The sequence below is a fragment of the Diospyros lotus genome, chromosome 2 (assembly GCF_014633365.1).
Source record: "Diospyros lotus cultivar Yz01 chromosome 2, ASM1463336v1, whole genome shotgun sequence".
NCBI classification, from domain to species: Eukaryota; Viridiplantae; Streptophyta; class Magnoliopsida; order Ericales; family Ebenaceae; genus Diospyros; species Diospyros lotus.
This window is the reverse complement of record NC_068339.1, coordinates 8,464,816-8,486,679: the sequence shown is the minus strand read 5'-3', so window position 1 is coordinate 8,486,679 and position 21,864 is coordinate 8,464,816. Positions and strand designations below refer to the sequence as shown.

General features: G+C 36.2%; 1 protein-coding gene across 3 annotated transcripts; it reads right to left on the bottom strand.

Annotated features, from left to right (window-relative positions):
- Positions 1–571: 571 nt before the first annotated feature.
- LOC127794991 (NADPH:adrenodoxin oxidoreductase, mitochondrial) lies at positions 572–19,883 on the bottom strand. 3 transcript variants are annotated; one of them, XM_052326364.1, is made up of 15 exons: positions 19,615–19,883; positions 18,848–19,041; positions 18,596–18,700; positions 7,809–7,922; positions 7,650–7,703; positions 7,357–7,473; positions 4,525–4,634; positions 4,376–4,449; positions 3,770–3,831; positions 3,377–3,575; positions 2,980–3,043; positions 2,491–2,558; positions 1,610–1,752; positions 1,019–1,253; positions 572–931 (listed from the first exon to the last, which is right to left on the bottom strand). In XM_052326364.1, exons 2-14 carry the CDS (start codon positions 18,962–18,964, stop codon positions 1,020–1,022), a joined length of 1,461 nt encoding a protein of 486 aa, XP_052182324.1. In that variant the 5' UTR covers positions 18,965–19,041; positions 19,615–19,883; the 3' UTR covers positions 572–931; position 1,019. The 3 variants fall into 3 exon arrangements, with proteins under 3 accessions (XP_052182324.1, XP_052182325.1, XP_052182326.1); XM_052326365.1 differs by having other exon boundaries at positions 573–917; XM_052326366.1 differs by having other exon boundaries at positions 575–1,253; positions 18,848–18,950; positions 19,615–19,882.
- Positions 19,884–21,864: the final 1,981 nt, after the last annotated feature.

Sequence of the window (21,864 nt, the reverse complement as noted above, 5' to 3'; positions counted from 1 at the left end):
GTAACATCGTACCTCTCATGGTTTCTTACCAAACTTCCTATTATATTAATTACAGTGGAGCTTATTTGTTGAAACATTTTGACTCAGGGGGGCCATGCCGATTTGACATCAGGAGCCTATGAATTCTGAAAATTCAATATTCTCATGATGTGATCCACAATAAGTACATATATTTTAAGACCTTGAGTGAACCGACCACCATGAATATAACAGCTTCAGGTGAGGTAGTGGTTTGCAAAGAAAAACATAGTGGAATTTGACTTCGCATAAATATGTATTGATAGCTTACCTAGAAGCAATTGTCAACTTGTCCTTCACTCATAAATGCAAATAACAATTGACAAAAACCTTATTGACATAATGAAACCTCCTTACCAATTGAGGACCTTGCAGTGGCTAGGAGAATGGACGTTAGAAGTCAGGGAGTGATCCTCCATTCTGAGACACATAGGCGTGAAAGAAATAGAAAAAAGAAATATATTGAACATCAAATTGGAGGGGATATTATACTCTTCCAGATGAAAATGTTCGTCTCCATTGCTTTCTTGATCCTTCCTCACATGTAAAATCAACATAAAAAAAGTCACCATGAGTGAATGCAATAATTCGAATAAGAAAGTAAAGAACACCAGGAAAAGGGATCCATTAGACATAACAAACTCAATGGGAGATATGGCCACGACCGGCACTACAATGGTGATAGGAACCTGTGATTTGTATGCTTATCAAATAAATACAAGTGCGTTGATTAAAAAAAGAAATCATTACTACATGACAACTAGCTTGAATTTCTGTAACCCGGGAGAGACTTAAAGCCTCCCATTGCCAATAAATCGCAGGATGGCTCATTTGATAGCCAAACTTTCTCAATAGTTACAGTGAAAAATCACGCCTTATTCACCTACAAAAATGGGAGCCTGTATACAATAATCTGAGACACGAACCAGACATTAAAAGTTGAATATAAAAAATATTTTAAGCTATGAATGAAAATCTATGGTACAGAGTTGAAAGTTACTTCAGTCCAGGGCAACTTTCAGTAGCTCTTCCCATGTGGATAATTTGTCTCTGGGCTTGTTTTTCAAACTTCCAAGCCTTCTCTCTTCAGCATCAATCTTTTCCCAACCCCTGAATGGAATCACTTTAACATTCCTATCATCTAATAACTGGAGAAGCCCCTCTCTGCCTGGCTTTGGCAAGCTACGTACAGGCGCTAATAGTCCCTTCTCAAGATCCTCAGATATGCTTGCAATCTGCAACCAGTTAGTCAAATAGAGTAGCTGGTAACAAATTAATCATATAAACATGGTATATAATATTGGGCCCATAAATTTTGCATGCGGAGCCAGAGTAAAATTTTAGGGGTAAAGGATCAAGGTAAAATTATTCAGACTTTTTGAAGGGGAGAAGACAATATTCTAGTGTTCTGATACGGTCAGGGCAGTATTTTTTTCACAATTGCCCCGCACATAAAGAGGTCTTCTGTGCATAAAGGGAACACCTCATCTTCCGTGCACAAAGGGAACACCTCATGCATAAAAGATGAAGAAAGGTAACATGGTATCTTCAGAAAGACATTTTTCCTTAACAGGAAATGAAGGCTAGTTACCGTTTCCTCAGCACAATAAAGGTTGGTTGCAATGATTCCTGTTGGTCCTCTTTTCAACCACCCACATACATACACACCTTCCAGTAGTTTATGATCTCCAAAAGAATCAACTAAAACACGGCCTCCAACATTTGGAACCACACCTGTAAACACCATTCAAGCATGGGAAACATGAGAGTTCTGTAATATCAAGAGACCTGAGTGGGCTCACCAAAATCTTTTAAAATCAACACACAGAGATTCTGATGTAAATTGGAGAAGAGCATGAGACTGAATAGTAACCCTCATCATTATCCGACATGGATACAAAATTTGTTGCCCAGATGGCACAAGACTCTCGTTTTCCCATCAAGGTGCCAGTATTCATGTGTTGTCAACATAAGACAAGTTAACAAATTGGTGTACTGACTGTATGACCCACATAATCCATAGGGAACTCAAATCTGAAATGGTAGAACTAAGAATGTCCTGCATCTCATATAGATCATAAAGAATGATTTATGCCTCTCACACATGGAGATGGAAATCTTTCTTTGCCACTATATCCGTTTCAACTTCAATATGTCACCAAACATCTGATGTGACATCATCATATTAAATACAAAAGGGTAAATATTGGGAATATTATCCATATACTAGTAGCCAAATAGTAACACATTCTGGTATTTTCAGGCTTGTGCTCACGGGAATCTGACAGCTAGCTATACAGCCACACCTACTACTAAGACCAGAGTCCATGTGATGTAGAAGTACTTGCAACCAATTAGCAGCAATGTGTGCAAAATTTGTGATTGGAATTTGCACTGATGTATAGCAGTAATGTAGGCCAAATTTGTGTTCAAAATTTTTTCTTGCACCAATATACAAGTTTTAAGATATACCTCTAGAAGCATCAAAGGGCAAACCTTCAACTGGTACTGATTTGTAACCAATGCTCTTTAGCACTAACCTGGAAACAGTATGACCCATTGCTACAACAGTCAAGATCTCATGCAAATAAGTTGGGTCAAAAAGCTGAAAACTCCAGATAAGCTGGAATGATCTTCAAGTCCTTATTTCGAGTAATCCACATGCAAACCTAGGTTGGACTGGGTAAACAATTACATTAAACATTTTTTTTTTTTTTTGAGAAATCAATATTTGAAATAACTTATGGACCCATCTCCTTTATACTGCCCAACAGAATGAATCAGAAGCCAACAAAGTTGGTATTAAAGTCCTACTGAAGGGAACACAAATAGCATGCATGAGTGGGTAGTATAAATACAGCAAATTTATGCATCAAAAATGTTCTTTCTTGTAAGCATTGTCAACTCTTCTGAATACAAAATATGGTACCCATTTATAAATCAATTCCAAGAAAGATTTACCTGCATTCAAGGTCTTCAAATTGGCCTGTGCCAAGTGCTACTTGTTTTCCTGATCCTGCACTTTCTGCAGAGAGTCCAATTAAGTCACATTAATAGCCAGATATTGGCGCATCCCAAGCTAGTGAAGTTATTCCATTTTATTTTGCATAAAATTCACATGTTAAGGAAAACAAGTTTTCTGGCTAGGAAGATAATAAAATGATTCCAGGATTTCAATGATTAACCAGGTATCCATTTAGCATAAACAATTATCTGATGTCATACTAACTGTAATTTGTAGACTGCGACTGTGACAAATTTCATCTAAGACAAGAAGAGATCGACTAAAAGAAGACTACAGAAAGACGCAAGAGCACCTGGACCTGTTCACCACAAACAAATGCAGAGGAAAACTAACCTCTCAGAATTGTCTTCTCGAAGCGCACACCAGCAACATAACCACTTCTGTCATCTGAATCTAGAAGCTTATCTGGTTTCCGGAAGAAAACAAAGTGGAGTTCACGTTGACCTGTACTGTTATGGGATGGTCCTGACATGACTGCCTTAGAGAGCAGCTCATACACCCTCCTCTTGATTCGACTATTCTTCATTTCTTCCTTTGACAAATAATGAAACGAGGTAATCAATTGAATGGAGACAACTTTTCAAACAGGGAGCAAAAAAGAAAAAGGCAATACTTTGTATTTCATGAATTTCCAGCGAAAAAGAAAAAGGAAATAGAAGAGAACAGGAAGTTTGGGGAAAGGGAACTCCAACAATTACTTGAGGGATCAAGCATCAGGAAGCATACCTCATCTGCTGGCGTTTTCACTAGATCAGCTTCCTGGATGTGAATATCAACATCTTTGATACCTGCAGATGAGGGAAGCATCATAATAGAAAACACATTCAGAGACAAAACCATTTAATATCAGCAATAACTTCCCTGAATGGATTAGATTAGGAAAAACTTGGAAATCAGTCTAACTTGAAACCACCAGAAAAAGATGAGAAATCATGATCAGTTTCATGCTAGTTGCAAACAACTGAGATCAAATCAAGTTGGTACCATTATTATTTATAAGATCAAAATAATGAATTGGAAAACTTAAACAGGAAGCTCAATAAATTTTGAAAACTAAAGCAGAGATGGGGGTAGAATCTTTAATCCACGTGTTTGAAAGAAGTAGCTAATGAGAATATTAGAAAAGAAAAAGAATTTGCAAGTGCAACTCCAAGCAAAAAGTAGCTTTGCCTATGAAATGAAGTAAAGTTAATGTTTCCTCAGAACTAGTAGAACCCCCTATCTAATAATTTCTCTAGAGATGACATAAAAAGTGCATTTTGAAACACAAAAGAGCACTGAATTTTGAAAAAAAAAAAAATGTACAATAGAGAACTGGAAGTTAAGAACTACCAAGAACTTCACGCAACTCTTTTGCAGTACAAGCCGCTTGAACAGGTCCACGTCTTCCAACCAGATACACTTTTCTGTAGTCACAGTTTATATGTCAACAAAAAATAACAACTTAGCAAACAGCCAGACAACAAAGGTAGTAAAGCAACCTTATAGAGCTCTCCTCCAGAGCAGCCAACGCATGGCTAGCAATATCAGTTACTGCTAGTTCTGCAGTAGGTCGTAAAAGAATACGTGCAACATCAAGAGCTACATTCCCCTGAAAGGAAAAATGGTAGCTGTTATATGGGATGAACCTTGCTAACCTCAAGGGTATGATGACTTTTGGCGATAACAAAAACGAACAAACTTGTTTTAATCTTTCCTGTGGTATTTCAGTAAATTAAAGTGCCTAAAATAGTCATTCTTTTTCAAAAATATTTGTCTTCAAAAAGGCCCTGAGAGTTACATCTATTTTTAAAATTAACTAGTGTTTGGTCAACCAAAGATGTCCGGAATACTACTCCTTGAAATGATGACTAGTTTGGTCAACCATAGCCAAAGGTCAACCAAAGGTAGGCAGTAAGCTATTTCTGTTTGGAAACAATTTGAGTTTAGTCAACCAAAGTAGTGAGATTAGTTGACCAATATTGGACAGCAATCCCTACATTTTTCTGGTACCTGACTTTAGTCGACCAAAGTCTTACACTGCCCACGTAAGGTTTATCAATGACTGTCTAGCTGACCAAGTGACATAAGTTAGTCAACCAAACTCATCCAAATTGGTTTTTGGTTTATCCGAGAAGGCTGTTTAGCCGACCAATGCAGTAATGTGGTCGACCAGGTGCTGTCACTTTCAAGTTTTCTACTTTCAGAGAATCCAGCTATTCTCTTCTTATCTTAACCCTCATTGATCTAACCCTTTAAAGGTTTTCCGCATGAAATTTCATCTATTTTTCCAAAGTAAAAAAAAAAAAAAAAATTGTTTCCCCTTTTGTAACATACCTGCAGTTTTGTCAAAGGCATTAATGCCTATGGCTAAAATATCTTCAAAGTCTGCAACTGGACCCCAGCACCACATATGTTCTTTTTGCTCTCACATTTTGCAAGGTATTTTATATTTCAGAACTGCTCTCTTTCTATATTCATACAAGTTATTTATGACCCATGTCTCTCTCTCTCTCTCTCTCTCTCTCTCTCTCTCTCTCTCATTTTCACTGCACATATCATGGTACCATTTATCTGTTCTTTAATTAATAATATTGCAGATCTCCATATTGCTATTTCTCCTCTTATGTATATCATTAATTGTACATGTCCTGCTGCTAATTTGACTGAGCCCTCTTCATATTTCTCTGCAAGGCTAGAGCAAAAGCTTTTCCTTTCAGAACTATGACTAAGCAGATTTTCAAATTCCAAGTTGTTCAAAGAATGCCTCCTACGGTTGAATTTCTGGTAGAAGGACTATTTATATCCCTCAACCACCAGCATTGAAGAACACTGATTGAGCTCTTTATGCACTCAAACTGAAGGCATTCAAGGCATTCAAGCATGAAAGATCTGTGGCAGCAAACTCCTCCTTTAATTCAAGTTAAAAAGGGTTGTAAGTGTTATTTGTATTTCACTCACTTGCATGTGGAAGTGGTCTCACTTTGTGAGGGATTAAATTGCTACAAGTGTGATCTTGTTAGCAAGGTTATTTTGTAATCAAGGTTCTAGCTCCTGTTCAAAAGCTAGGGTTATTTCTTCTATTTTAGTGGAGCCTTAGAGTTCTTTAACAAGAGAGAGGACACAGGCTCATAAAGCCGAACCTCTATAAAAATCTTGTGTGTTGATTGTGCTTGATTGTTGAAATTATTGCAGCTATTTATTTATCAGCAAATCAAACACTAAACTTGTTTTAAAAGCTAATAACTTGGTAAAAATCATTTTAAACTTAAAAATCCAATTCACCCCCATCCCCCTCTTGGGTTATTTTTCTGGGCAACAAGCCTTTTCCAAATAAAAGAAGCTTCAGTACTGCATACAATTAATATTAAAAACTTATCTTTTTTCAACTTCCTACATCACGAACATAAATTATTTTATAGGAGACACTTTCTGTAGCAGAATACTAAAGGAGAGGAGACGTGCAGATCATCTTACTGTTTAGTCCATACTACTTACCAGGAACATGATACGTTCCAGGTCATAGTATGGAAATGAGTACAGGGTACATTAGTATGCTAATTGCAGTACAAAGTGTGTAGGCTGAAGTGGTTTGTTATTTCAAGTCTGCTACATTTTATAGTTGTACTTGGTGATTGTTAGTTGAATTGATACTTTGATATACAGAAGGTGGTTTGTTTTGAATTCTTTTCTATGGTCTTGTACAACTTATGCAATGAAGAATCCTATGTGAATGAAGTCAGGTTCGATTATAGTTGAAAATGTACTAGAATATACAAGAAAGCAAGATAGCAGGCTTTCTCTTCTCTAATTTTCTTTGAAAAAATTTTACTTTAAATTCTCCCCTGGTTTTAAATTGTTTTAACTGAACCAATGCATCTATCGGGATCTCCAAAACTTGGGGATTTGGGTAACGAGGAAGGACTCAAAAGAACTACAATCCACAACATACAATCCAAAGACCTGACATAGTGGGATTAATACTTTATGAAAGACTCTTAGGTTTGATATGAGTTATAAGGACCTTACAATAGATATGGTCATAGATAGAAATGATTGGCAAGTTAGAACAGATGTAGCTAACCCCACATAGTAGGACTAAGGCTTGATATGTTGTTTTTGAACATTATTTGAGCATGGACACAAAACCCTAACACATGAGGATATTGACCCAAAAAAAAAGTAAAATCGTGGAAAAATAATGTCCCATTAGATTTGAAACCACATAAAACCAATAATGAGGGGAACAAGAACAAAATAATTAAACAAAAATTATCACAAGGGTTAAAGAGTGATATTATTCCAACAGTAAGATTCAGTGCTCTTAAGAGTACCTGACCAAGAATAACAGCAGTATCACTGCTTTTCAAGTCTGGAAACAAATATTGACAGTCAGGATGCCCATTGTACCACCAAACAAATTCTCTAGCTGAGTGTATCCCTGCCAAATCCTAGAAAATAAAATTAAGGAGCAAGACCTAAAAGATAAAAACTACAACTGGACTCGAAGCACATGGCCGTCAACTGCTCAAAAAGTCACAAATTCTTACAATGACACCATTAGGCAAATTCAATATAAAGAGCACTGACCAAACAACAGATCCAAAACCAGAAAATGTACACTTACTTCTCCTGGAATGCCAAGAAGTCTGTCACTTTCAGCACCATAGGCAAGCACAACCTGCTCCAAAGTAACAAATATACAGAGAATGAAACCAATTGTCATGATTTTAAACAATCCAAGTACAATAGTCAGCACCGTGTTTCATCAAAAGTTGTATCTTACCACATGATATATCTCCCTGAGCTCAGCCAAAGATACAGAAGATCCAAGTGAAACATTTCCAAAGAATGAGCATCGTGCATTTTGAGCAACCCGAGAAAACTGGTTGCTCACAACCTGTTGCAAGTTCTCTGGTAAAGTAAGCTCAATTAAGAATATTATTTTAAAAAATATATATATTTACAAGAACTTCAGAAAAAAATAATGTTATTCTCAGTATACAGACACCATAGATTTCCAGAACTATGAAGCATTTCTCAATTATTTATTTGATAAGTATGTATTTTGAAAACTAGTAGATGTTAATGACAGTAAAACATAAAACTAAAACATAGCAATTTATATATCTCATGTCAATTGTTCGAAAAAACAAAAAAGATTATTCAAGATGTTACTCACAGAATTAAGGTACCACAGTTAAAAGTGGCAAAGAGCTTCAAACATATCATACAATTATGAAAATCCCTTTAAATCTAAAAAGAATATTTATCTGAAAATTATAAGACTCGTTGCACCAACATTAGCTCAAAAAATGAAGGTAACTAAGATAAGGATCCTACAATAAATATGCAGTTATACAAGACAATATTAAAAATAAAATTATTCATAATAAAGTCAGTGCAGCACTTATTAAAGATTAAAAACACAAGGCACAATAGAGCTAATTTAGTCATTTGGAGAATCTGAAGATTAGACCAATATATGCCTTGTGAGGCTGTGATAAATGAAAGAAGTTATCACAAAAAAGGTAAAGAAATACAAAGAATTCAGTAGAAAACTGTTAGGCATGGCTGTCAAGCCCTTCAATTCCTCAAACCGACCTTGATACTCCACTACATCCACTACAGTCCCTTCTTGCTTCAATTTGCTGAATTCCTCTATGACATCTGTTACTGTTTTGCCTAAAGTAAAGCTGGATTTATTGAAGAAACCAGAAAGAATTGAAGATGATGTGGCAGCAGTTAGTTAATAGGACTTAAGTGTATCTAATTGCTTTAGTAAGGGTAGTTTAGACTTTATGTAAAGTTAGTTATCTCCCTTAGATATTTCCGCCTCCCTTAGTCTATATATAGAAGGGTGTGGAGACCGGTTTTCATCATCAATCAGTCATATTCTTTATTCCTTGGGTTCGGGTACAGTGAGAGGCGTGAGAGAGAGCTGGTTGTTTCAAGTTCTTGTTAGCTTCGATTGAGTATTGTATCTGAGAGTAAAGGAAGAGGGAAGAGGGGAATTCTTGTACTGGTTTCAGACTTGTTTCTAGTGGATTGTTTGCTTCTTGGATTGCTGGATGTAGTGCCATGTAAATGGCATGAACCAGGGTAAATTGTGTGTGCTGCAATCTGGTTTGATTTCTCCTTTTTACATTCTGTTTTTATGTTCTACTTTCAGTATTCATTGTTGTTATTGAATCGGTGAGTTTCTTGAGTGATTCTTGAGTGATTATAGTCTCGGTTTTTACAACATCAGCCATACTTTTCTCCCCAAAACACTCACAAAACCCTTCAGCAAAATCTGCCCAGCTACCCTGAATTCCATCATCTTGAATCCACCCTTGATACCAAGAGTCTGCTACATTGTTCAAATAGGCCGCAGCCAGGTTGATCTTCTATTCTTCTGAAATCCGGTAAAATTGAAAAAATCTCACATCTCCTTATCCACCACCTTGGTTTCTTCCCCTCATACATTGGAATCTCCAATCTTGGCATAGGGGTATGGATGTGAGTCAAAGGCTGTGGATTCCTCACTTGGGTTTCTTGCATCGCAGGCTAATCTTCTTCTTCAAGAACCCCTTGCGTTCTTGAGTGATTGCCCTGATGCAGCAAAATTGGATCAGAGGCCTGCCTGAGCAGAAATTCCGGCAACAACCGGAATTGGGGCAGGGAGGACAACATGCTTAGCACACTGTTGATCCTCTACCCTTGCTGCTCCATCGTGCTTCTTGCTGTTTCTCTGCCGCTACCTGCATGGTTTCCCTCCATTCCACTAGGTCCTCCCTCGTTTGGGGCATAGTCTCTTGAGTATGGGACATTCTGAATTCCATTGCCTCCAACCTGATCTCCAATTGCTTCAATCTTGTACCTTTTTCCATATCGCCCCACTCCCCAATCGCAACGTCCACCGTGATTGATTGTTCTTCCTATATCGCACCGGAGCAGTCGTTCACAGCTTTTTCCGACGCCTTCCTCGCCATAATGGTTCTGCCACCAATTCCCACCACCAAACAGTCTAACTCTGATACCACAATTGTCAAGCCCTTGAATTAGGGCTGGGAAATTACGGTAATTACACAAAATGCAAGAACGAGATAGAGATAGATAGAGAGAGAGGGAGGGAGGGAGGGAGAGAGAGGAAAGAGATGATCGTTTATTCATTCGATGAGTCTTTCCATACTGTCATATGCTCTTTATAGCCTCTAGCCAAGCCATTTGTTACCCAACCTTCTAACTAACATAACAATTGCGCCAGTTGTTGTACAATGAGTTAGTTATTTCCCCTTTCCCGCCTACCCTCCTAACCTCTTTCAGTTAGGTCCCTAACAATTTATACACCGTGAATTTCCCCAATTACAAACACACCCCTAGGGTTGTGACAATGGCAGATGTTGTAATGGGCTTAGAAGATATGGTTACAAATAGAGATGATTGGGAGTTAAAATCCTTGTAGTCAACCTCACCTAATAGGATAAAGGCTTGATGTTGTTGGCTAAAATGGCAATGTTGAACATGATTTGACATCAATAATGCATATATATGGATGCAAAATTCTAGAATAAATATATAAGCATTGATAGGGATATTATGCTATGTTTTCTATTTTGACTTTAAAAAGTAAATTTTATATTAGGTTTTATCTTGTTTTGTTTTGATTTATCATAGTTGTTTAAATGATAGAATTATATTTGATTTAGGGATTAGATAAGGTTATATTTGATTTAGAGATTAGAATTATATTTTGATCAGTTGTTATCTTTTAGATAGGTTTATCTTTTCATTGCCTATAAATAAGGGCACATAATGTAATCTTTTATTCAGCTTTGATGATTGAATAATATGATTTCTCATTCTTGAGTCTCTCTCTCTCTTTTTGTTTGTCTTTTCTTCTCGCCTTCTTCTCTTCTCTAGCTTTTTCTTCTTCTTCTTAATATCTTCTCTTTCATTTCTACTTTCTGCAATTTTTTGTTACTGTCCCACATCAAGCATCTAGAGCAATAAGTTTGAAATGACATTATGGAACACCCGTATTGAAAGGAATGTAGCTAAAGCCTACCTCAAAGCGCTGAAGCATGAGGCTCAGTAACTCCATAACCATGGTAAGGAAAATGAAGACAAAATATATCTCACTACTTTAGAACCTGAGAACTAACCCTCAAAAGAACCTTTAGGCACAATTTCCCCAACACCAAGAATCTAACTACAAAACACAACACCAAATCCAAATCCCCATGTCTCCCCAAATTCCATTCTCTACATCACATGCATCAAAAAAACTTCAATGCAACATAATCATTCCTTTACCAAGCAAAAAAAAATCTTGAACATTGCCTTTCTCCATATCTAGAGTGCAGCAAGAGTCTAAGCAGTTGCATGAACAACAAACCCAACTGCATGGATCTAACAAACCCAAAGCATTTTGGGATTCAAAAATATCAAAAGCAATCACATTCAATATCATGGAAAAGAAGCAATGATATTATAAAGAAACCATGCCAAACTAACCAGCCAAACATCTTTTGTTCCCATAGGTTCCCCTTTCTCTAGAAAAAGTGTAACAAAAAAGACATTCAATCTTTTGTTAAGTTCCAAACTCTTGAACCAAGCATGAATTTCTTTAGTGTTAATGCAACAGGGAGAGGTGATGTGGTGGTTTATAGTGGTGAGGTGGATTTGTGGCTCATAGTCACGCTTCCAATCAGGGTTGGGATGTGTGCTGATGTAATGCAGAAACATGATAGCCTATGCTTCTAGGCAATTAAAAATACATGAGCTAAACTATCCCACCCACGACCTGGAGTTAAATGGGGTGGTTTTTGCTTTGAAAATTGCAGACACTACCTATATGGAAAACAATTCAAGGTATTCATAGATCATAAAAGTCTAAAGTGCCTATTCTCCCAAAAGGAACTAAATCTAAGGCAAAGAAGATGGTTAGAATTTCTTAAAGATTTTGATTGTACCATCTAGTATTATCCCATCTAGTATTATCCGGGAAAGGCCAATGCAGTGGCTGACAAATTAAGCTGAACAAAACATGGTTTCTGGCAAGCTTGTTAACCAAGAGATGGGATTTTGAGATTTTGAGGACTCTATATTCCTAACAAGGATAGGTGGAAGAGTAAGATTATAGAGGAAGTTCGTAAGTCATGGTACACCATTCACTCTAGAGGCACCCAAATGTGTAGAGTTGGTGGCTAGGTATGAAAAATGATGTCGCTAGGTTTATTAAATGTTTGATATGCCAGCAAGTGAAGATTGAATGCTAGAAACCTAACGAGTTGATGCAACCACTTCCTGTTCCTAGATGAAAATGGGACCATGTGATGCATAGTTATCAAAGGCGCGCCTAGGCACAAGGCGCCAGTTTGGCGCCTCGCCTGGGCCTTGGGCCGAGGCGAGGCGGTTTTGGCAAGGCCCTCGCCTTGCGCTCCTATGCGCTGGGGCATGAAGTGCGCCTCATGAAACTTAGGTCTTTTAATTAAAACTGGCAGCCCAATCGCTCCTCACTCCTCCCGACTCCAGCATCCAGCCGCGCCCCCAGCCTCTCCTCTCTAGCTTGCCCGATCTTTCTCTTCCTCTCCCTCTCCCTCTCCTCTCCAGCCCCAATCGCGCCCGCCTCCTCTCTTCCTCTCCTCTCCAGCTCGCCCGATCTTCTTCTTCCTTTCATCTCCAACCGCACCCGCATCCTATCTTCCTCTCCAACTCGGCCCGATCTTCTTCTTCCTCTCCTCTCCAGCCGCGACCCCCTCCTCTCTTCCTCTCCTCTCCAGCTCAACCCGATCTTCTTCTTCTTCTCCTCTCCAGCCGCGACCCCCTCCTCTCTTCCTCTCCTCTCCAACTCGGCCCAATCTTCCTCTTCCTTTCCTCTCCAATCGCACCTGCCTCCTCTCTTCCTCTCCTCTCCAGCCACGCCCGCCTCCTATCTTCTTAATTTCCTCTCCAGCCGTGCCCTCTTCCTCTATTCTCCTCTGCTCACACTCTTCTCCTCTCTTCCTCACCTCTCTTCTCATCTACTCTTCAAGTTCAAGCTATTAAGAAGCAGCCCGCTGCCTACCGAAAGTAGCTGCCAATCTCGGTTCCATTCCAACCTCCCCTCTTCTTAGATCTAGCCTGCTCTTGTGAGTTCTTTACTTGTTTTTTATTTGATTGTTTCTTGCATTCTTGCTTAATTTCTCTTGCTGGTTGCTGCTCTCTCTTTATAGTTTATACGGTTGTTGTTTTCCTGTTGATTGGAGAATTTTGTGGAAGTTGGAACTGTGTTGTAGCAGCCCAATAAATGTCGTCAACCACTTCCAAAACTGACCTGGCATGGAATTATTTTGAAGTTGATCCTAATGATATAAATACCACCACATGTAAATTTTGTCGTAAAGTAACAAAAAGTGGTATATTTCGGGTGAAACAACATCTCGTGGGTGGTTTTAGGAATACAAAGCTTGTCCAAAATGCCCTCCATCAGTGAAAGAAGAGATTGGAGAGTACATGCAAAAGAAGAAAAATAACAGGGATGAGCGAAATATGACACCGTTAGATGATGATCTTCAATTTGGTGAAGGGCATGATGATGATGATGATGATGATGAGACACCACCTCAAAGTAGAAAAAGACCCAATGTATCTACCAGAAGTGGAAGCAGGTACTGGTAGTGTTAGTAGTGTTAAAGGGCCAACACAAAAGGGTCCACTTGATGTTTTTCTTAAAGACCCAGAAGTTAATGTGTTGAAAAGCAAGGGCAAAGGAAAGCAAACAAGGTTGGGTGAGAATGATTTTGCAAAAAAAGAGTTAAGAGCTCGAGTTTGTAGAAGCTTTGCACGATGGATGTATGATGCAGGCATTTCATTTAATACAGTGACATATGACAGTTTTAAAGTATTTATAAAAGCAGTTGGTCAGTATGGTCCGGGTGTGAAGCTGCCTAGTTATCATGAAGTCAAGGTTCCCCTTCTCAAACAAGAGGTGGAAGCCACTAGTGAAATGATAAAAGATCATGAAGAGGCGTGGGCCAAATATGGATGTTCCATTTTGTCAGATGGCTAGAAAGACAAGAGGGAAAGGACATTGATTAACTTTTTAATCAATTCTCCTAAAGGAAGTATGTTTTTGGAGTCTGTTGATGGTTCTAGCTATTCAAAGACCAGGGAAAAGATGTTTCAATTATTAAGTATTTGTGTGAAAAAGATTGGAGTAAGAAATATGGTGCAAGTGGTCACCAATAGTGCTTCAAACAATGTTTTAGCAGGTATGAAATTCATTTTTGTAATTTGTATTATGTTTATAAATAGAATAATTTGAATATTCATTAGATATTTATTATTTACTAATATCTTGTTAATTTCACTCTAAATAATAATAGGAAGATTTTTGGAGGCAAAATATCCTACGTTGTTTTGGACACCATGTGCAGCACACTGCTTGGATTTAATGTTGGAAGATATTTTCAAGTTGCCTAATATGAAAAAAACATTTGAGAGAGTTGTTATGGTGAATAGCTACATCTATACTTGTTCGAGTCTAGTAAACACGCTTAGGAGGTTTACTGACAAGAAATAGTTGTTGAAGCCTACAAAAACAAGGTTTGCAACTGCCTTTATCACTTTGGGCAGGATGCATAGTCTGAAAAGCAACATTAGAAGTATGTTTACCTCCGAGGAGTGGATGACAAGCAAGTGGGTAAAAGAAGCGGGGGCTAAAAAGGTTGTGGATGACAAGCAAGTGGGTAAAACGATTGATGCACAATTTTACTTTAAAATATTTAATCTCACTTTCTATTAAATATGGAATTCCAATTAGGGACTTACTTATTAACTTTCTTTTCTTTTCTGTTTTCAGCTTGACAGGATTAAGATAAGAAATATGCAACTAATTTGATTTAAATCATTAAAGTGATCTTAAATTTTTTTCGAACCAAGATATAAAATGATTAAGATAAAATTGAAAAACATTTTAAGATTTCTATTAGATTGTTTGTTAAATTTTTTAATATTCACTAATAATTATACTTTTTCTTTTTATATATTTATTAATATATATGATAAGTACTAAGATAAGAATTTTTTTACTAAAATATCCCTATTACTAAATTTATTCAAAATTATTTGTTAACATCAACAATAAATTTATGATTAAAATAGTATTTTATGATTAATATGAATTGTCAAAAAAATTAAAATTAATATTTTATTTTCTAAATTCATGTTCAAAAATAGATTTAAAAAGAGTTTAAAAGTAGAAATAATTATTGTTGGAATTACAATAATTTCACCTAAATAATTAAAAATGGCCAAAAAATATTTTCATAATAGATAATAAAATATAAAATTAAATAAAATAATTTAAAAATTGGTGAAATGAATTGTATTAGTTAATAAAATATATATAGAGAGAGAGAGAGAAATTTAAATTTTAAAAATTGTCAAAACATATGATAATTTAAAAATATATTAAATAATAATAATTATAAGACTTAAATGAATTAATTCTTTTAATAAATTTAAAATTTTAAAATGTATTAAATGGTATTAACTATCCTACAAAGGATATATAGATAATTGAAACTTATCTATAAATGTCAGATAAACATATCTGAGGGGGGATGTTAGATAAATTTATCTTAAAAAATGGAGATATGAGATCACGTGAGGATTTTTTTGTAGATGGTCATATAACTTTAACAAACACGTTGGAAATGCCAAATATCCAGAATATTTTTCATATTTGACATTTTCTCCCTTTTATCTTGGTTAACAAACACCATTTCAAAATATAATTTCTTATGTACATTTACAGATGAGTTTTAGATTTATAAATAAGTGCCCAATGCTCTAAAATTAGTCGCATCGATATCATTATTATTATATCAATTTAATCATAATAATATTTTGTTCCTTTTATCCTTTATAGAGGAATTAAGGTAATGAGTCATACCATGAAACTCTGGGAAAGAGTAATAGAGCAGAGGCTCAGAAAGGAAACAAAGGTGTCAAAAAATCAGTTTGGTTTCATGCCTGGTAGGTCAACAATGAAAGCTATATATTTACTGAGGCGTCTAATGGAAAGGTATCGAGATCATCAGAAGGACCTACATATGGTGTTTATAGATCTAGAAAAGGCCTATGATAGGGTCCCTAGAGAAGTATTATGGAGGGATTTAGAGAAGAAATGAGTCAAAATAGCCTATATACAAGCCCTTAAGGACATGTATCATGGTGTAGAGACAAGGGTTAAAACATGCGGAGGGGATACTGAACCATTTACAACTACAATAGGACTGCATCAAGGTTCTGCACTAAGTCCATACTTATTTGCCCTAGTAATGGATGAACTCACTAAAGATATTCAGACAGATGTGCCATGGTGTATGCTATTTGCAGACGACATAGTGTTAGTGGATGAAACAAAAGAATGAGTGAACACTAAGCTTGAGTTGTGGAGAAACAATTTAGAATCTAAGGGATTTAAATTAAGTAGAAAGAAAACAGAATATATGGAATGCAAATTTAGTAAAAATGCAAGAGTGGATGATGTTATAATAAAATTAGAAGACCAAATCTTACAAAGAAAAGACCATTTTCGATATTTAGGATCAGTGATTCAAAAAGATGGAGAAATCCACGAGGATGTCGCACATAGAATTAAGGCAGGTTGGCTAAAATGGAGAAATGCATCGGGTGTGTTATGTGATGGTAAAATCCCATTAAAATTGAAAGGAAAATTTTATAGGACAGCTATAAGACCAGTCTTGCTGTATGGCTTAGAATGTTGGGCAGTCAAATACCAACATGAGCAGAAGACGAGTGTAGCGGAGATGAAGATGTTAAGATGGATGTGCGGACATACAAGAAAGGATAAAATTAGAAATGAAGTTATCCGTAATAAGGTAGGAGTAGTGCCAATCGAGGAGAAAATGAGAGAGACTAGAATAAGATGATTTGGTCATGTGAGAAGGAGACTAAGAGACGCTCCTGTGAGGAGAGTTGATGAAATGGAACAATTAGTCACAAAAAGAGGTAGAGGTAGACCCAAGAAGACTTTGGGAGAGACATTAAAATTTGATATGAAATATATGGATCTAAATGAGGATATGACAAAAGACAGAAATACATGGAAGTCTAGAATTCATGTAGTCGACCCCACATAGTGGGATAAAGGCTGGATATGTTGTTGTTGTTGTTGTTGTTATCCTTTATTTTTCTAGATTTAAGTTTTTTATGTTAAATTATGTGTTTATTTGTGAGATTAATGATTTAATTGTGATTTGTATTTGATTCAAAATTATTACAAACTCGTATCAAAATCATTAGATCAAACCATCAACTATTGACAAATCTCAACCCTTGAATTTGCAATTTCTGTATCATACATTAGATCAAACCATCAACTATTAAGCTAAATAGAACATGGTTTCTGGCAAGCTTGTTAACCAAGAGATGGGATTTTGAGATTTTGAGGACTTTATATTCCTGACAAGGATAGGTGGAAGAGTATGATTATAGAGGAAGTTCATAAGTCATGGTACACCATTCACTCTGGAGGCACCAAAATGTGTAGAGTTGGTGGGTAGGTATGAAAAAGGATGTAGCTAGGTTTATTAAATGTTTGATATGCCAGCAAGTGAAGATTGAATACTAGAAACCTAACGAGTTGATGCAACCACTACCTATTCCTAGATGGAAATGGGACCATGTGATGATGAATTTTGTAACAAGATTGCCAAGAGGTCAAGAACACCCCATGGACATGAAGCTATTTGGGTGATTCTGGACAGGCTCATCGAGGTAGTCCATTTCCTAGCCATTCAGATCTCACGGGCTTTGAAAAAGCTATTCAAGGATAAAATTGATAAGATTGTGAAAGTAGATGGGGCACCCTCAAGTATTCTGCCTAATCAAGAGCCAAGTTTTACTTTCCAATTTTGGCAAAGCCTGTGAAGTCATTTGGGCACAAAGCTGAGTTAAACTTTGAGTACAATTCCCAAACAAGTAAGCAGTCATACCATACAGACATTGAAAGATACATTGAGATTATATACTTTGGAGTTTGGGGGCAGCCGGGACAAACATTTGGCCTTGGCAGAGTTTGCATGTCATAATGGCTACCACTCCAGCATAGGAATGGCAACATATGAGGCTTCTATGGAGGAAATGTTGCTTGTCATCGTGTTGAGTAAAAGCAGGCGATAGAAAATTAATAAGATCAGAATTGGTACAAGTAACAACAGAGGAGGTATAGGTAATCCAGGACAGAATAAAAGCAGAACAAAGTAGACAGAAAACCAACGTGGGTAACCATTGAAAGGAACTATGCTTTGTCGTAGGCAACCACGTATTTTTGAGAATTACACCTGAACATGGACTGCATATTTTGAAAGATGGAGGGAAAACAACGTCCAGAGAAGTGAAGAGAATTGTGCATAAAACAATTCAATTCAACAAGATAAGCACATCCAAAATCAATGTTATCTTTTCACAAGAAAAAAAAGGATTTATATGGACAAGCTTATGACATAAATATACACGCTAATTGCAAGATTATAGTCTTCAAAACTGTAATAAAGTAAAAGTAGTGCAGTCGAATACCTTAGTCTCAGGATGATCCGGGGCCACACCGGATCTGACCAATCCATATGGAGTCGGCAACCTATCAATAATATCAACCTCCGCACCTTGATGAGCCTTCAACATCTAGTAAAGCAAATACAAACAAAACACACATCATAACATTTCAAAACTTAACCAACATAAAATAAAACATGACATTCACTGAAATTATTGAACAGGTGTACAGAAATAAACACATACAGAAGCAGAGATAAATACATAAATACGGACCTTCTCGGCCGTGTAAAAGCCAGCAGGTCCACTTCCGACAACGCAAACGCGCAAGGGATTTGAAGAGCGAGAACAGAAGCTTCTGCAAAACAATGTTTTTGCTCTGCGAGTCGCCATCGATGGATCGGAAAAGTTGATTTCAGGCGCAGGTTGGTAGGGTTAGGCTGACTCCAATACAATCTCTATCATCTTCCCTATTATATTATAAACAATCCTATTCATACGCTGATTTTATCTTGAAAATTATTCTCTTCTCAACTCACTATTTTATTTATTTATTAATAAATTTTAATTCTATTTATTTATTTTATTTTATATATAATTTTTGTTATTATAAAAAATTATTATTTATTTTACAATTTAATAATAAATATTATGATATTAATATTTAATATATTTTTAAATCAATTTACTAATAATTTTTAAAAACAATTATTTAACAAAATTATTTAAATGATCAAATAATCAAATACACAGGATAATTATATGCAAAAAATGAATGATTAAATACATAAATTAATAATTAAATATATAAAATAATCAGATATACATATATATAATTAATAATCAAATATATATATAATTAATAATTAAATACATAAATTAATAATTAAATATATAAAATAATTAAATAAAAAATACACAAAATCAATAATCAAACATACACATATACAAGATCAATAATTAAGTACTCAAATCAATAATTAAATGCACAATATCACTATTCCAATACAAAAATAAATATAAAATATCTCAAAACGACATACTAGTGTTCGATCTGTTCGATGAAGAAGAAGCCGCCGCCGCTGCTGGTTCTGCTCCTCGCCGCCGGATCTGGTGTCTGCGACTCGTCCTCCTCGCCTGCAACGTCTCTTCTCCGGCCTATTCAGCTTTCGTCGCGTCTGGTTCTTTCTCTTCCCGCGTTGATGGCGGTTGGGGGGGTGTGGGAGAGATGGCGAGGAGATTTCGATGGCGGCAGAATTTGCAGACGGCTCCACGAAGGGGTCGCGGAGCTTGTCGTTGTGGAGTTGGAGAAGAAGACCGCTGCCCAGTACCCGCAGGCTTTAAGGAGGGCCCATTTAACTATTCGGAGGCAGGGCGACAAATAGTGTTTGGGTTGTTAAGCCCAAGCCCTTCAGACAGGCCCAATTTAAAAGTGGGCTTGCTGCGTTGGATAAGAAGTAATTAAAGAAGAAGAAAACCAGGATGAAGTTGAAAAGTAAACAAGAAGTAATCAATTCAGTCCAGTCCACCGGACAAAATATCTAATACATATATGATGTTTGGTTCTTGTTACTCCGACCAATTAAGTGCTGAAATCATTTAATAGGATGCAACCAATGAAGTTCCAAATTATTATAAATTATAAATGAATTAATTTTCACTAAACTGAGACTGTAGAAGTAGAACCCCCATAGACATAGTCTCTATCTTATCGTTAACTCAACGAGGGGAGGCAATACTAATTTAATATTTTATTTAAATTGAGCTAATAATTTATTTTCCCATATTAATAATGTCCAGAAAAAAGCCCTAATAAATGTAATTATGACTGTCACTGATGAGTAGACTACAATTATTAAGCACGTATAATCTAATTACAATTTTTTATTTGATTGATTTATTTATTTCCTAGGCTAATTAAGGCCTTAATGTATATATATAGTTCAAGTTAATGACGTAAACTTTTTATTCGGAAAAGAAGAAAACAAAAAAATCACCGTAATTAACCAAATACTAGTATAAAAGTGATCATTTGGCAAAGAACAAAATATTATGAATTGGATTTGGAGGCCAGAATCCGGAAGGGGATAAGGGTCGGGTCGGGAGGAGAGACTAGACCCATGACGTAGTATGACGTGGAGATGACTCCAAAAAGACATAAAATAATAAAGAATAATAGAGAAAGAAATAGGAAAATATAAAATTAAAAAAAAAAAAAAAGAGAGAGAGAGAGAGAGTCATAATTACAGCGTGGGCCCGTAGTTGATTTAGGGGCAGAAAACACATTAAAAAAAGCCAACAAAAAGGAGGGGGAGAGTAGTAGGGGCCCCCAAAGCACTACTGGGCAGCGTCCAAAAGGGGAAGTCACTGTCACGTATGGGAAAGCCAGAAAAGTGAGGGAATTCCCTTTGTATTTGCTCTTTCGGACGGTCGCACGCAACTCGGCCCCACAAACACAAACCAACCGCTATCTCTCTCTCTATCTATCTCTTCAGATTTATTTTAAGGTATAGGATTTCAAATTTAAAAGTTAATTTAAATTTGTGTATTAATTTGATTATTATTATTATTATTGGCAGGAGTAGGTGGGAAGTTAAATTATTTTTAGATTTTAGGGTCCATCATGCCCCCCACCAATCACATAGTCTTTCTGGAACGTGGATTTTTGTTTTTTAAATGAAAGGCGGTGACTATATATGCAACTACGTACTAGTTCCTCAATATTAGAGGTATAGATTTGAACTATACAAATGAGCTGTTTTAATGATGGTTGGTTCATGTAATTAATTGGAATGTATTTTTATAAAACAAAACCAAAAAAAAAAAGATGAGATAAAAAAGTCAAAATTTATTTGTGCCTGTGACACAAATTGATACGACTATTGCGACAGAAATGATTCGATAACTTACAATTAAAGTGAAAGAGGGAGAAACTAACATAAAATAATCAAAGGTAAAGACAAACATATAGCGGTGCCTAAGACCTAGCTAGGTTGAATCCACAAAAAGGATGACTCCAAGATCACATCACACAGCATCATCTCAGCATGTCTACTAATTTATCTTTTCAATTAGACTAAATACAAGTTCAATTATAATTAAATCTTTACTTAGATTGTGAAGGCAGTACTTTTAACAAAAGCAATCATGCATCTTTTTGCTTTTGGAGTTTTTTTGAGTCTCTTTTGTTTAATCTTTTTACTCTCTCTCTCTCTCTTTGCTTTTGTTTTTACACACACACATATATATATATATATGTGGGGGAGTGGAGTGGAGTGGAGTGGAGGGTGTTG

What these genes read in the sequence shown, in the direction of transcription:
- LOC127794991 (XM_052326364.1), bottom strand. Translation starts at nt 18,964, where the DNA reads ATGGCGACTCGCAGAGCAAAAACATTGTTTTGCAGAAGCTTCTGTTCT. An exon ending in CGAGAAGACAATTCTGAGAG is followed by an intron (nt 3,044 to 3,376) that starts GTTAGTTTTCCT and finishes GACTCTCTGCAG; the next exon opens with AAAGTGCAGGATCAGGAAAA. An exon ending in TTTATTGTGCTGAGGAAACG is followed by an intron (nt 1,254 to 1,609) that starts GTAACTAGCCTT and finishes AACTGGTTGCAG; the next exon opens with ATTGCAAGCATATCTGAGGA.